Source organism: Pseudophryne corroboree, chromosome 1 (genome assembly GCF_028390025.1).
Source record: "Pseudophryne corroboree isolate aPseCor3 chromosome 1, aPseCor3.hap2, whole genome shotgun sequence".
Lineage (NCBI taxonomy): Eukaryota > Metazoa > Chordata > Amphibia > Anura > Myobatrachidae > Pseudophryne > Pseudophryne corroboree.
Genome location: NC_086444.1, coordinates 702,274,121 through 702,289,491, shown reverse-complemented (window position 1 = coordinate 702,289,491; position 15,371 = coordinate 702,274,121). Strand labels below are relative to the sequence as shown.

Sequence of the window (15,371 nt, the reverse complement as noted above, 5' to 3'; positions counted from 1 at the left end):
CCCTGCCAGGTCTCAGAAAAACGGGAGAAGCCCGCCGAAAAGGGGGCGGGGCCTATTCTCCTCAGCACACAGCGCCATTTTCCCTCACAGAAAGGCTGGTGGGAAGGCTCCCAGGCTCTTCCCTGCACTGCACTACAGAAACAGGGTTAAAACAGAGAGGGGGGGCACTTATTTGGCGATATGTATATATATATTAAAATGCTATAAGGGAAAAACACTTATATAAAGGTTGTCCCTGTATAATATAGCGTTTTTGGTGTGTGCTGGCAAACTCTCCCTCTGTCTCCCCAAAGGGCTAGTGGGGTCCTGTCCTCTATCAGAGCATTCCCTGTGTGTGTGCTGTGTGTCGGTACTTGTGTGTCGACATGTATGAGGACGATGTTGGTGAGGAGGCGGAGCAATTGCCGGTAATGGTGATGTCACTCTCTAGGGAGTCGACACCGGAATGGATGGCTTATTTAAGGAATTACGTGATAATGTCAACACGCTGCAAGGTCGGTTGACGACATGAGACGGCCGGCAAACCAATTAGTACCTGTCCAGGCGTCTAAAACACCGTCAGGGGCGTTAAAACGTCCTTTTACCTCAGTCGGTCGACACAGACACGGACACTGACTCCAGTGTCGACGGTGAAGAAACAAACGTATTTTCCTTTAGGGCCACACGTTACTTGTTAAGGGCAATGAAGGAGATGTTACATATTTCTGATACTACAAGTACCACAAAAAAGGGTATTATGTGGAGTGTGAAAAAACTACATGTGGTTTTTCCTGAATCAGATAAATTAAATGAAGTGTGTGATGATGCGTGGGTTTCCCCCGATAGAAAATTATTGGCGGTATACCTTTTCCCGCCAGAAGTTATGGCGCGTTGGGAAACACACCTTAGGGTGGATAAGGCGCTCACACGCTTATAAAAACAAGTGGCGTTACCGTCTCCAGATACGGACGCCCTCAAGGAGCCAACTGATAGGAGGTTGGAAAATATCCTAAAAAGTATATACACACATACTGGTGTTATACTGCGACCAGCGATCGCCTCAGCCTGGATGGGCAGCGCTGGGGTGGCTTGGTCGGATTCCCTGACTGGAAATATTGATACCCTTGACAGGGACAGTATTTTATTGACTATAGAGCATTTAAAAGATGCATTTCTATATATGCGAAACTCTGGCATCAAGAGTAAGTGCGATGTCCATATCTGCCAGACGATGTTTCTGGACACGACAGTGGTCAGGTGATGCAGATTCCAAACGGCACATGGAAGTATTGCCGTATAAAGGGGAGGAGTTATTTGGGGTCGGTCCATCGGACCTGGTGGCCACGGCAACAGCTAGAAAATCCACCTTTTTTACCCCAAGTCACATCTCAGCAGAAAAAGACATAGTCTTTTCAGCCTCAGTCCTTTCGTCCCCATAATATCTGCCCAGGGATAGAGGTAAGGGAAGAAGACTGCAGCAGGCAGCCCATTCCCAGGAACAGAAGCCTTCCACCGCTTCTGCCAAGTCCTCAGCATGACGCTGGGGCCGTACAAACAGGTGCGGTGGGGGGTCGTCTCAAGAGTTTCAGCACGCAGTGGGCTCACTCGCAAGTGGACCCCTGGATCCTACAAGTAGTATCCCAGGGGTACAGATTGGAAATTCGAGACGTCTCCCCCTCGCAGGTTCCTTAAGTTTGCTTTACCAACGTCTACCTCCGACAGGGAGGCAGTATTGGAAACAATTCACAAGCTGTATTCCCAGCAGGTGATAATCAAAGTACCCCTCCTACAACAAGTAAAGGGGTATTATTCCACACTATATTGTGGTACTGAAGCCAGACGGCTCGGTGAGACCTATTCTAAATGGAGTCACTCAGAGCAGTGATAGCGAACCAGGAAGAAGGGGACTATATGGTGTCCCTGGACATCAAGGATGCTTACCTCCATGTCCAAATTGGCCCTTCTCACAAAGGGTACCTCAGGTTCGTGGTACAAAACTGTCACTATCAGTTTCAGACGCTGCCGTTTGGATTGTCCACGGCACCCCGGGTCTTTACCAAGGTAATGGCCGAAATGATGATTCTTCTTCAAAGAAAAGGCGTCTTAATTATCCCTTACTTGGACGATCTCCTGATAAGGGCAAGGTCCAGAGAACAGTTTGAGGTCGGAGTAGCACTATCTCAAGTAGTTCTACGACAGCACGGGTGGATTCTAAATATTCCAAAATCGCAGCTGTCTCCGACGACACGTCTGCTGTCCCTAGGGATGATTCTGGACACAGTCCAGAAAAAGGTGTTTCTCCCGGAGGAGAAAGCCAGGGAGTTATCCGAGCTAGTCAGGAACCTCCAAAAACCAGGAAAAGTGTCAGTGCATCATTGCACAAGGGTCCTGGGAAAAATGGTGGCTTCTTACGAAGCGATTCCATTCGGCAGATTTCACGCAAGAACTTTTCAGTGGGATCTGCTGGACAAATGGTCCGGATCGCATCTTCAGATGCATCAGCGGATAACCCTGTCTCCAAGGACAAGGGTGTCTCTTCTGTGGTGGCTGCAGAGTGCTCATCTACTAAAGTGCCACAGTTATGCATTCAGGACTGGGTCCTGGTGACCACGGATTCCAGCTTGAAAGGCTGGGGAGCAGTCACACAGGGAGGGAAAAAATTTCCAGGGAGTGTGATCAAGTCTGGGGACTTCTCTCCGCATAAATATACTGGAGCTAAGAGCAATTTACAATGCTCTAAGCTTAGCAAGACCTCTGCTTCAAGGTCAGCCGGTATTGATCCAGTGGGACAACATCACGGCAGTCGCCCACGTAAACAGACAGGGCGGCACAAGAAGCAGGAGGACAATGGCATAAACTGCAAGGATTCTTCGCTGGGCGGAAAATCATGTGATAGCACTGTCAGCAGTTTTCATTCCGGGAGTGGAAAACTGGGAAGCAGACTTCCTCAGCACGACCTCCACCCGGGAGAGTGGGGACTTCATCGAGAAGTTGTTTCCACATGATTGTGCACCGTTGGGAAAGACCAAAGGTGGACATGATGGCGTCCCGCCTGAACAAAAAACTGGACAGGTATTGCGCCAGGTCAAGAGACCCTCAGGAAATAGCTGTGGACGTTCTGGTAACACCATGGGTGTACCAGTCGGTGTATGTGTTCCCTCCTATGCTTCTCATACCAAAGGTACTGAGAATTATAAGACGTAGAGGAGTAAGAACTATACTCGTGGCTCCGGATGGGCCAAGAAGGACTTGGTACCCGGAACTTCATGAGATGCTCACAGAGGACTCAGGGCCTCTGCCGATAAGAAGGGACTTGCTTCAGCAAGTACCATGTCTGTTCCAAGACTTACCGCGGGTGCGTTTGACGGCATGGCGGTTGAACGCCGGATCCTAAGGGAAAAAAGGCATTCCGGAAGAGGTCATTCCTACCCTGGTCAAAGCCAGGAAGGAGGTGACCGCACAACATTATCACCACATGTGGCGAAAATATGTTGCGTGGTGTGAGGCCAGGAAGGCCCCACGAAGAAATTTCAACTCGGTCGATTCCTGCATTTCCTGCAAACAGGAGTGTCTATGGGCCTCAAATTGGGGTCCATTAAGGTTCAAATTTCGGCCCTGTCGATTTTCTTCCAGAAAGAATTGGCTTCAGTTCCTGAAGTCCAGAAATTTGACAAGGGAGTACTGCATATACAACCCCCTTTTGTGCCTCCAGTGGCACTGTGGGATCTCAACGTAGTCCTGGGATTCCTCAAATCACGTTGGTTTAAACCGCTCAAATCTGTGGATTTGAAATATCTCACATGGAAAGTGACCATGATGTTGGCCCTGGCCTCGGCCAGGCGAGTGTCAAAATTGGCGGCTTTGTCTCACAAAAGCCATATCTGATTGTCCATTCGGACAGGGCAGAGCTGCGGACTCGTCCCCAGTTTCTCCCTAAGGTGGTGTCAGCGTTTCATCTGAACCAGCTTATTGTGGTACCTGCGGCTACTAGAGACTTGGAGGACTCCAAGTTGCTAGATGTTGTCAGGGCCCTGAAAATATAGATTTCCAGGACGGCTGGAGTCAGGAAAACTGACTTGCTGTTATCCTGTATGCACCCAAAAAACTGGGTGCTCTTGCTTCTAAGCAGACGATTGCTAGTTGAATGTGTAGTATAATTCAGCTTGCACATTCTGTGGCAGGACTGCCACAGCCAAAATATATAAATGCCCATTCCACAAGGAAGGTGGGCTCATCTTGGGCGACTGCCCGAGGGGTCTCGGCTTTACAACTTTGCCGAGCTGCTACTTGGTCAGGGGCACACCCTGGCTGAGGAGGACCTGGAGTTCTCTCACTCGGTGCTGCAGAGTCATCCGCACTCTCCCGCCCGTTTGGGAGCTTTGGTATAATCCCCATGGTCCTGACGGAGTCCCCAGCATCCACTTAGGACGTCAGAGAAAATAAGATTTTACTTACCGATAAATCTATTTCTCGTAGTCCGTAGTGGATGCTGGGCGCCCATCCCAAGTGCGGATTGTCTGCAATACTTGTACATAGTTATTGTTAAAAAAAAAAATTGGGTTGTTATTGTTGTGAGCCGTCTGTTCAGAGGCTCCTACGTTTGTCATACTGTTAACTGGGTTTAGATCACAAGTTATACGGTGTGATTGGTGTGGCTGGTATGAGTCTTACCCGGGATTCAATATCCTTCCTTATTGTGTACGCTCGTCCGGGCACAGTATCCTAACTGAGGCTTGGAGGAGGGTCATAGGGGGAGGAGCCAGTACACACCACCTGATCCTAAAGCTTTAGTTTTGTGCCCTGTCTCCTGCGGAGCCGCTGATCCCATGGTCCTGACGGAGTCCCCAGCATCCACTACGGACTACGAGAAATAGATTTATCGGTAAGTAAAATCTTATTTTACTGGAACATGCGAGGGATATCCGCAGAACACTTACTCTTTCCAGTGAAGGTGAGGTTGTTGGATAATTCCTGAGTGACCAGCGAACTTCCCTTTGTAAAAATAAAAAATTACACAAATCACGTCAGAATGTACAAATAGCGTTTATGACCTTCGTACACAAATAGTACCGGTCAGGTTTACTAATGCACACAATTACGTGCGGTACAATCGTTCAGCACATAAGCAACTAATCTTATGTACGGAGCGACCAGTGGAATCGAAAATTGCGGCTGCGAATTCCTTCAGCAAGAGCTTGTATGGCCTATATGGGTGTTGCACCAACCCTTTTAGGTGTTGTGCCTGTGGACTGTATAGCGGACTTCCTTGTCTGCTGTACTTGAACCTGCTGGTCTGCTATGACCTCCTGGTCTGTTACAGTATGACCTCCTGGTCTGCTATACTCTAATGCTCAATCTTTATGTTTAACCAAGGATGCCTCCCTAGCCACCGTGCATGTCACTTACACGTATGTACCTCGATGATTTCTTTTGGTTCAACCTCAAAATTGTATGTAAAAACACTCACTCACCACATGTACACTTTTGTTTCTATTTCTATTTCTGCGCAGAAATTTCTCTTTAGACCAGATGTGTTACAAATTAGGAGAAGGATCTATTAATTTAAATTTCGAATGTTAAAATAAATTTTCGCTATTTATCGCCTGTTGCGTTATTTATCGCGTGTTGTTTCAGTTACGTGGGCGTACCCAGACGCTCCGTTGCGTAATTTACGCTGCGTGCGTCGGCCTTTGCGCACGCGAGTCTCTCCCTTTGTTAGAGACACGTGTACACCAGTCTTTGTCTACCGTAACACAACTAACACGTTTTATCAATGTAGATGATCCTTGACCATCTACCAAGCACCACACCAATCTCTCTTTATACCTTTAGGTAGAGTTGCGTGTGCGCTTTACACTTTATCCCTTTACTTTTACACTTTAACTATGAAATAGCGACAAATCTCTCTTAGTACGTTTATCAATTATACAATGGCAAACAGGAGAGTGATATATGAAAATACACGAATGAAAAGAAATGCAGATATGCGTGCGTGTGTACGCAAGACAGAAATAAACCGTTTTAAAAGGACACTATCGTTTTGTTCTTACCTCCGGTCCCGGATTCCTTCAGCACCCTTTACTAAGCGAAAGCAGACGCTTATCCAAACAGCACTACGAGGAATATGATCTCCCGCCCTTTGCTGCTGGATAATGTCTGCTGAAATTACCTAGTGCAGATATGTGAAGGACGGGCGAGCCGCCAATTGATAAAGCTGAATATTTATCTTATATAAAACCCTTTGTGAGGTCTAAGAACACTGTACGCTATTTACGTATGAAGTACTGTAAGGGTACGCTCGTTGCGTAACAATCGCTTAGCTGTAGTCGAGACGCTCAAGCGTCACGTTAGCTCACGGCCAAGAGATCACAGGCAGGCACAGCTATTGGCTGCTGACTAACGTAATGATTCGCTATAGCGTAGCGGACGCTCGGGACCACGAGGAGATCACCAGCGGCGCTGACGCTAACAATGTTAAACCTTTGTATCTAAACCATAAACAGTGTATTGTGCAGTAAAACCTTAGTGTAATGATAGAGTGTAAATGCAACACAGTATAACCTTATTAACTCAAAAGCTGTTTGAGCGTCACCGACGCTCTGAGAATACTTAATACTATAAGAAATACACAGATACCTGGGCTTAGGGTCTAACGCCTTATATATATATTATGGATGGTATGCTTGCAAAAGAATAATACAATACAATTATACACTACCAATATAACATAGACTAACTAACCAGATAACTGCACAGGAAATACCATACAATACAATACAATTACGTTTAAGGGAAAATAAGAGAGAAAGAGGAGAAGAGAGAGAGAGAAATTGGCCCACAATAACAAGAAGATCAATATGGTTGCGGAGAAACACTTACGCACAAAGGAAACGATCGCATGCGCCTCTGGACATCCAGCTCCCGATTTTCAGCAATGATAACCGTTGAAGAGTGAGTGCTGGATGTGATCGGCTTGTCTATTTATGCCCCACACACAATACAATTCAATGGTCCCTACAATCTCATTGTTCATTGGACACAGGAATTCCTCCTCGCATTATAACAAAAGGTCATAGGTTGATTCATACAGGTGGGCCGTGACTATTTCCAACAGCTCAGGTGGGAGGGAAACTGGGTTTCCCGCCGCATGGATAAGTAAGTGCAAATACAGTAAATGTTCATAAACTTCTTATGTCCATAACTATTCGCACGAGCGATTAATCTGCTTCAAACCAACACCGGCATATTGCTAATTAAATACTCTTCCGATGGGTACTAAACACCACTGTATTACTCCTGTCTGACCCTTCGTATCAAACAAAGAGGGATTTCTCTGTTCATGAACATTCTATATTAACCAAACTTTCAGAATCTATCAAAGGGACCATGATCTACAAAATACATTATATAGTGGAAATATGTAACGATTGAGTCGCACGCTACGATCACATAAACTCTACCGTAAATACGCATACCGTGCGCCTGCGGGTGCCCGCGACTGTGAGTATGCGCACGTACGGGAGAGCGTACGCATGCGCAGCACGGACCTGTGTGAGGTGCAAATATGGTAGCGTGCATAGAGATATTTTTCTGACTTTGACAAGATCCAGAGTCTGGTCAAGCAAATTCCGAGACCAGCAAGAGTGTCAATTCATCAATACATTCGGTTGCTGAAAAAGATGGTTGCGGCCTACAAGGCCACTCAGTTTGTCAGTTTCCATGCCAGGGTGTTCCAGTGGGACCTGTTGGACAAGTGGCCCGGTTCCCACCTACACATACACCGGAGGATAATCCCGTCTTCCAAGACCAGAATCTCACTCCTGTGGTGGCTGCACAGTTCTCACCTCCTAGAGGGGCGCAGGTTCGGGATCCTAGCGACCACGGATGCAAGCCTCTGAGGTGGGGGGGGCAGTCACACGGGGAAAATTTCCAAGGAAGATGGTCAAGTTAGGAAACTTGTCACCACATAAACGGTCTAGAGTTAAGGACCATTTACAATGGTTTTCTACAAACGGAAAGCAGAACAGAAATGGCAGAAACCACAAGGATTTTCTGCTGGGCGGAATAACATACAAGCACTCTGTCGGCGATGTTCGTTCCAAGAGTGGACAACTGGGAAGCAGACTTCCTCAGCAGACACGATCACCATCCAGGAGAGGGGAGTATTCTTCGAAGAGGTGACATGTCGTTGGGATTTCCTCAAGTAGGAATGATGGCATCTCGTCTCAACAAGAAGCTTCAGAGTTCCAGGCCAAGGGACCCTCAATCAGGAACAGTGAATGAACGGGTGACACCGTGGGTGCTTTCAGTCGCTATATGTATTCCCTACGTTTTCTCTTGTTCCAAAAGTTCTGGGATCATAAAAAGGAAATTTGAACGAGCCTCATGGTCCCAGACTGGCCAATGAGAGCTTGGTATCCAGATCTCAGGAATTACTCATAGGAGATCCCTGGCTTTTTCCTTTGCGCGAGGAACTGTTGCGGCAGGGGCTGTGCATGTATTAGGACTTACCGCGGCTATGTTTGACGACATGGCGGTTGACCGCCAAATCCTAGTCCATAAGGATATTCCCACGGAATTAGTTCTCCACACTTATTCGTGCTAGAAAAGGGGTAACGTCTAAACATTACTACCGTGTTTGGAGAAAATAAGTTCCTTGGTGTGAATCCAAAAAGACTCCTACGATAGTTTTCAGCTAGGACGTTTTCTCCATTTTCTACAAGCAGGTGTGGATGCGGGCCTAAACTTGGGCTCATTTAAAATCTGCCTTATCGGTTTCTTTCAGAATAAAGTGGACTCCCTTCCAGAAGTTCAGACTGTCGTGAAGGGCGTGTTGCACATCCAACCTCCATTTGTGCCCCAGTGGCACCATGGGATCTTAATGGGGTGTTGCATTTCCTTCAATTACATTGGTTTGAACCTTTACGTAAGGAGGAGTGAAATTCCTCACTTGGAAAGTGGTCGTCAGGTTGGCCTTGGCATACGCAAGGCGAGTGTCTGAGTTAGCGGCCTGGTCTCACAAGAGACCTTATTTGATCTTCCATGAAAGATCAAAATTGGAAACTCGTCAATAATTTCTACTGAAGGTGGTTTCTTCTTTCCACATGTACCAACCTATTGTGGTGCCTGTGGCTACAGACGCCTTCGCTGAGTCGGAAGTCTCTGCATGTGGCCATTTTTATTTATGTTGCTAGGACGGCTCCCTTTAGCAACACAGGCTCTGTTTGTCCTGTTTGCTCCCAACAAGATTGGGTGTCCTGCTTCCAAGCAGACCGTTGCTCGCTGGATCTGTGGTACGATTCAACATGCTCATCCCACGGCAGGATTGCAGTTACCGATATATGTGAAGGTTCATTCTACTAGAAAGGTGGGCTCGTCCGGGGCGGTTGATCGGGGAGTCTCGGCATTGCAAGTTTGCTGAGCAGCTATTTCGCAAACAATTTGGCTAAGTTTTACAGTTTTAATACCTTGGCCGAGGCTGACGTCACATTTGGTCATTCGGTGCTGCCGAGTCGTCCGCACTCTCCCGCCCATTCTAGAGCTTTGGTATAACCCCATGGTTCTTGATGTGACCCCAGCATCCTCTAGGACGTATGAGAAAATAGGATTTTAATACCTACCGGTAAATCCTTTTCTCTTAGTCCGTAGAGGATGCTGGGCGCCCGTCAGTTCACACCCTTTGAAAGTCTTAAAGTGCCCATGTCTCTTGCGCATCCCGTCTATACCCCATGGTTCTTGATGTGACCCCAGCATCCTCTACGGACTAAGAGAAAAGGATTTACCGGTAGGTATTAAAATCCTATTTTGTGCCTCCTACGGCGCCCTGGGATCTTAATGTGATGTTGCAGTTCCTGCAATCAGATTGGTTCTAGCCTTTACAGGAGGTTGAGGTCAAGTTTCTCACTTGGAAGGCTGTCACACTGTTGGCGTTAGGATCTGCTAGACGTGTGTTGGAATTGGGGCTTTGTCCTGTAAAAGCCCCTACTTAATTTTCCATGAGGATAGAGCTGAGCTCAGGATGCATCAGCAGTTTCTTCCAAAGGTTGTGTCTGCTTTTCAAATCAACCAACCTATTGTGGTGCCAGTGGCTACTGACTCCTCAATTCCCTCTAAGTCCTTGGATGTTGTGAGGGCTTTAAAGATCTATGTGAAGAGGACGGCTCGTCACAGAAAGTCTGTTTGTCCTTTATGATCCCAACAGGGTTGGCTGGCCTGCTTCTAAGCAGACTATTTCTTGCTGGATCAGGTTCACTATCCAGCATGCGTATTCTACGGCAGGATTGCCATGTCCAAAATCTGTTAAGGCCCACTGTACTCGTAAAGTAGGTTCTTCCTGGGTGGCTGCCCGGGGTGTCTCGGCTTTACAGCTTTGCAGAGCTGCTACTTCGGTCAGGTTCGAACACGTTTGCTAAGTTCTACAGGTTTGATACTTTGGCCTCTGAGGACCTAAAGTTTGGTCAATCAGTTCTGCAGAAGCCTCCGCGCTCTCCCTCCCATACTGGGAACTTTGGTACATCCCCATTGTACTAATGTGGACCCCAGCATCCTCTAGGACGTAAGAGAAAATCGGATTTTAATTACCTACCGGTAAATCCTTTTCTCGTAGTCCGTAGAGGATGCTGGGCGCCCGCCCAGCGCTTCGTTTTCCTGCAGTAGTTACTTGGTTCAGTACTGCCTTGTTATTTGGTTAAGTACTGTTATTCAGCTGTTGCTGACTTGTTCATGCTGGTTAGCTTTGTTTGCCTTGTTATGTGTGAGCTTGTGTGAATCTCTCCACTATTTTTGTATTTCCTTCTCTCGAAGTATGTCCGTCTCCTCGGGCACAGTTTCTAGATTGAGTCTGGTAGGAGCGGCATAGAGGGAGCAGCCAACCCACACTATTAAACACTTAAAGTGCCCATGGCTCCGAAGGGACCCGTCTCTACCCCCATGGTACTAATGTGGACCCCAGCATCCTCTACAGACTACGAGAAAAGGATTTACTGGTAGGTAATTAAAATCCTATTTTCTTTGCCAGTGGTTTATTTATATGAAATGTAGTGCATATTTGTAACCATTAAATTATACCTTTTTTTTTGCACTACAAAACCCGTGTGTGTGTGTATAAAATAAAATAGAAAGTGTGCTTCAAATGTTTATATTTGGATTATTGAACAGAGTGAATAGCAGTTGATATATTTAGGTCTATTATTAATTTCTATAATGCTTTCTTTATATTCATAACTTATATATTCTTCTAGGTGCATTTTTCTTTGTTTGCATTTTTCTTTGTTTGCATTTTAATAAACCAAAAAAGGAAGACCTGTATGAGCAGAGATGTGTGATAAGCATAGCTATGCACATTTAAATATAACTCTGGTGTGTAAAAGTCTATTTTATTGTAACTCTTCAGATGGGCCAGGTCTAAAAGATCCATGTGAGAAGGAGTCCTGTGATATGTTTGAATCTTTGACCAAGCAAGAGCGGGAAGACATCACAACTAGTGCACAGGTACAGTACATAGGAAGCCAGGGGACTAAAGTAATTTATTCGATCCTACTAAAACCAATAAATATTTAACACACATTCTTCCTCTGCAGCATGCAGTCAGGCTGATAACCTTCAGGAAGATCCACAAGGTATTGGGTATGGAACCTATACGCACTGGCAGAAACAAAGCCAATGTACAGAATAAGAAGCGTCAGCTTGACAGTACTGATAAAGCAGTCGAAGGAGAGGAAAAGAAGGTCAAGACAGAGGATGCACAAAACGTTTAACCAAATGACCTATGATTTCTGACAAAAGTATCACACTTGTAAATAAAGGCTTAAATAGAACTTGAAGATGGATAGTTGTGTACAAACTTCTTGTTATTTGCAGCTTATAGCCACATACTTTTAGCAAAATAAATATACAGACATAAGGGCAGATTTATTAAGCTTGGTGAAGTGATAAATTGGAAGGTGATAAAGGACCAGCCAGTCATCTCCTGTCATTTTTCAAACCCAGCTTGTAACATGGAAGTTAGGATCTGATTGGCTGGTCCTTTATCACCTTCCACTTTATCACTTCACAGAGCTTAGTAAATTTGCTCCATAGTACTGTAGATTTCTTTTTAGTAGTATGTGAACGCACAGGGAAACCATGTATGGAAACGCATGCATTCTCTTGCTTTGTCATACATTTAAAAGGAAGCTGCTGCATCTGTATACAATTTCTTCAATCAGAAATATGCTTACCCTAAATTAACACAATGTCAATACAGTACTAAGCTGTAAAACATGTCATACAGTCTCTAGTCACTGAACCATGCTAATGTACCCAGACATGAATCTATAGTACACTGAACTAATACCACTGCAAACTATACGGACGTATCTTTCTATGTTAACAATTTTTAAATTTTCAGTTTAAAATTATTTCCCTTATTTAATTGGAATATAGTTTGAACATTGACGGTCTAAAGTTTGTCAGTATTTTTTATTTTATTTTTTACACTTCTGATAGGGACAGTGGATATAAATTTTGATACCCTTCTGTTATAAGGGTAGTGTCAGACAGGCGTTTTAGAACACAGACTATCTTTATTTTTTGGCCATGAAACTATGGTGTTCTAAATAGAAGCAGGTCAGTGCATCACAGAAGTTGGTGGGGGGTCCTACTACCTGAAACCTTATTAATTTCCCTGTAAGAATGATGCATGTGGCCTATTGATACCAGAATAACAATGGTGTTACAAGGGTACAGCATGTGGCATTCACTTTAATTTCTTGGTAAGTGTTCTCTCACGCAGTCTGATTCTGACACGAATAATTCTGTTCCAAATCTTGTCAAGTATCCAGGTTATTCATTCCCTTTTCCAACTAGAATGTAACCATTTGGAGTGTATGCACTATGAGGTTGTGGCTCTCACATCCAACAAATGTTCTAAAAACCTAAGACTCTTTCCTCCACAACCCACATGTGCATATATTATTTTAAGTTTGCAGTACATATGTTATATGAGCGCATGTAGATGTTTAACAGTAAGACAGTCTGACTTACACAAATTTTGACTGATCATTTACAAATGTGTACACAAACTTGTAGCACACATGACTGATGGTTTAATCTTTTCAGGCAGATGTTGGTTTTACATGTAAGCATATATTTAAGTTTTTATTCTGTGATTAGTAGTTTATACTGTTTAAAAAAAATTGTTTAGTGCTTTTGAACTGCTTTTTCTTTTCATAATGTTCTGTAAATTTGTTCTAGTTTGTCATAAAAGTATTAAAAAAAAATTGAAATTGCTTAATATCCTGTCTCTTTCAGGGACATCCATAACATAATTTGACACACAGGGCATGTTACTTGCAAATGTTGAGAGGTTCTATTTGTTTAACGTTACTAAAATGCACTATAGTTTGGTTTTCTACTACATTGACTGGTTCCTACCGCCCACTATATAAAGTATTTCTTTATTCCTATTATACATAACCAAATGTAAGCAAAATATGTATTACATTGTTAATTAAAGAGTAAAGAGCGCACCACATTGCATTATAAAATTGTTATGCTTTATGTAATACCAGCATATTCCGCACAACTTGGCAGTTTAGGATATTCTGTGAACATAAAGTGCCTGATTGTGAGTGGGGAGTAAAGAGAAAAGAGCAACTAACTGTGTACTTGGAGAAACCATGCTGCAATGCCAGAGGTGCAAATAGTTACTTTTTTTTGCATGCTGGTTAAATACTGGCTGCTGTAGCATGTAGCCCACCAACACTGAACAGCTTTATTTTTGCACAGCAGCTTAGATCAGGTGGCATTCATGTGTCCGGCGGTTAGCAGACCGATCACATGACCTCTCCCACAATACCGACCCCTCCCACAATACCGACCCCTCGCTATCCTGACGGTCGGCATGCCGACCAACAGGGACTATTTCCACTCGTGAAACAATCGTTGACATTGTTGATAACATTAATAAAACCAAAAGCCATAGTAAAAAAGATTAGAAGAAACATAGGGGGGTCATTCCGACCTGATCGCACGCTGACGTTTTTGCAGCGCAGCGATCGGGTCAATACTGTGCATGCATGTTGTACGGGTAGGGGGGGTTAACGTCCCAACCCCACCAAGGGTTAATGGTCCCGTTCCCCCGCTGACAGGACACTAGCTACTGAGGGAACTATTTGCAAGCCCCACCACAGCGATCATACGTTCCCGCAGCATGCCGCCACCCCTAACAGAGCCAAAAGAAAGGAGTGGTGAGTACTAAGCCGGCGTCCCGGTTAGCGAGTCACGGCCATTATGGCGGCATAAGGGTATGGAGACGCACGGCTTCTACACGGGGTGGAAATAGTCTCCAGACTTAAAACACTGCAGTGTACACAGTACCCAGACTGGCAATACAGGCTTAAAAGGGGGCTTACTCCATTTTATGCACACACACACATAATGCAAGTATAAAGAAGAGCGAGAGAACCGCGCGCCATTGAAGGATCCAGCAGCTCACATGCCCCATTTTACCCTACTGCAGCTATACAGACACTGACTACAGGGACGCACAACTCCTCCGGAGAGCTTTCAGATTACCTAAGCGGTACCAGGGGGTCATAGCAGGGGGGAGCGTTATACTAGTGCACTAAGTCCCTAATCTGGGTACTTAGTCTGCAACCCAGCTAAGCTTGGCTTTAGCACTAATAATAATAATTAATAATTTCTCTGACGTCCTAGTGGATGCTGGGAACTCCGTAAGGACCATGGGGAATAGCGGCTCCGCAGGAGACTGGGCACAACTAAAGAAAGCTTTAGGACTACCTGGTGTGCACTGGCTCCTCCCACTATGACCCTCCTCCAGACCTCTGTTAGATTTTTGTGCCCGGCCGAGCTGGATGCACACTAGGGGCTCTCCTGAGCTCCTAGAAAGAAAGTATATTTTAGGTTTTTTATTTTACAGCGAGACCTGCTGGCAACAGGCTCACTGCAACGAGGGACTAAGGGGAGAAGAAGCGAACCTACCTGCTTGCAGCTAGCTTGGGCTTCTTAGGCTACTGGACACCATTAGCTCCAGAGGGATCGACCGCAGGACCCGTCCTTGGTGTTCGTTCCCGGAGCCGCGCCGCCGTCCCCCTTACAGAGCCAAAAGCAAGAAGATGGTCCGTAAAATCGGCGGCAGAAGACTTCAGTCTTCACCAAGGTAGCGCACAGCACTGCAGCTGTGCGCCATTGCTCCTCATGTACACCTCACAGCAATATTAAGACCTTGGCTGGCAAAATAATCACAATATATAGTCCCAGAGGCTATATATGTGATAAATACCCCTGTCAGAATCCATAAAAAAGCGGGAGAAAAGTCAGCCGAAAAAGGGGCGGGGCTATCTCCCTCAGCACACTGGCGCCATTTTCTCTTCACAGTGCAGCTGGAAGAC

At 45.3% G+C, this 15,371-nt stretch overlaps 1 protein-coding gene across 4 annotated transcripts in view; it reads left to right on the top strand.

The window, feature by feature from the left end:
* Positions 1 to 13,247, top strand: part of ZFR2 (zinc finger RNA binding protein 2) — a 463,201-nt gene extending 449,954 nt beyond the window's left edge. For all 4 annotated transcript variants that reach the window (XM_063914849.1, XM_063914848.1, XM_063914847.1 and 1 more), the window contains 2 exons: positions 11,372 to 11,469; positions 11,559 to 13,247. In XM_063914849.1, the coding sequence (XP_063770919.1) occupies positions 11,372 to 11,469; positions 11,559 to 11,735 (275 nt within the window). In that variant the 3' untranslated portion in view covers positions 11,736 to 13,247. The remainder of the gene's footprint in view (positions 1 to 11,371; positions 11,470 to 11,558) is intronic.
* Positions 13,248 to 15,371: the final 2,124 nt, after the last annotated feature.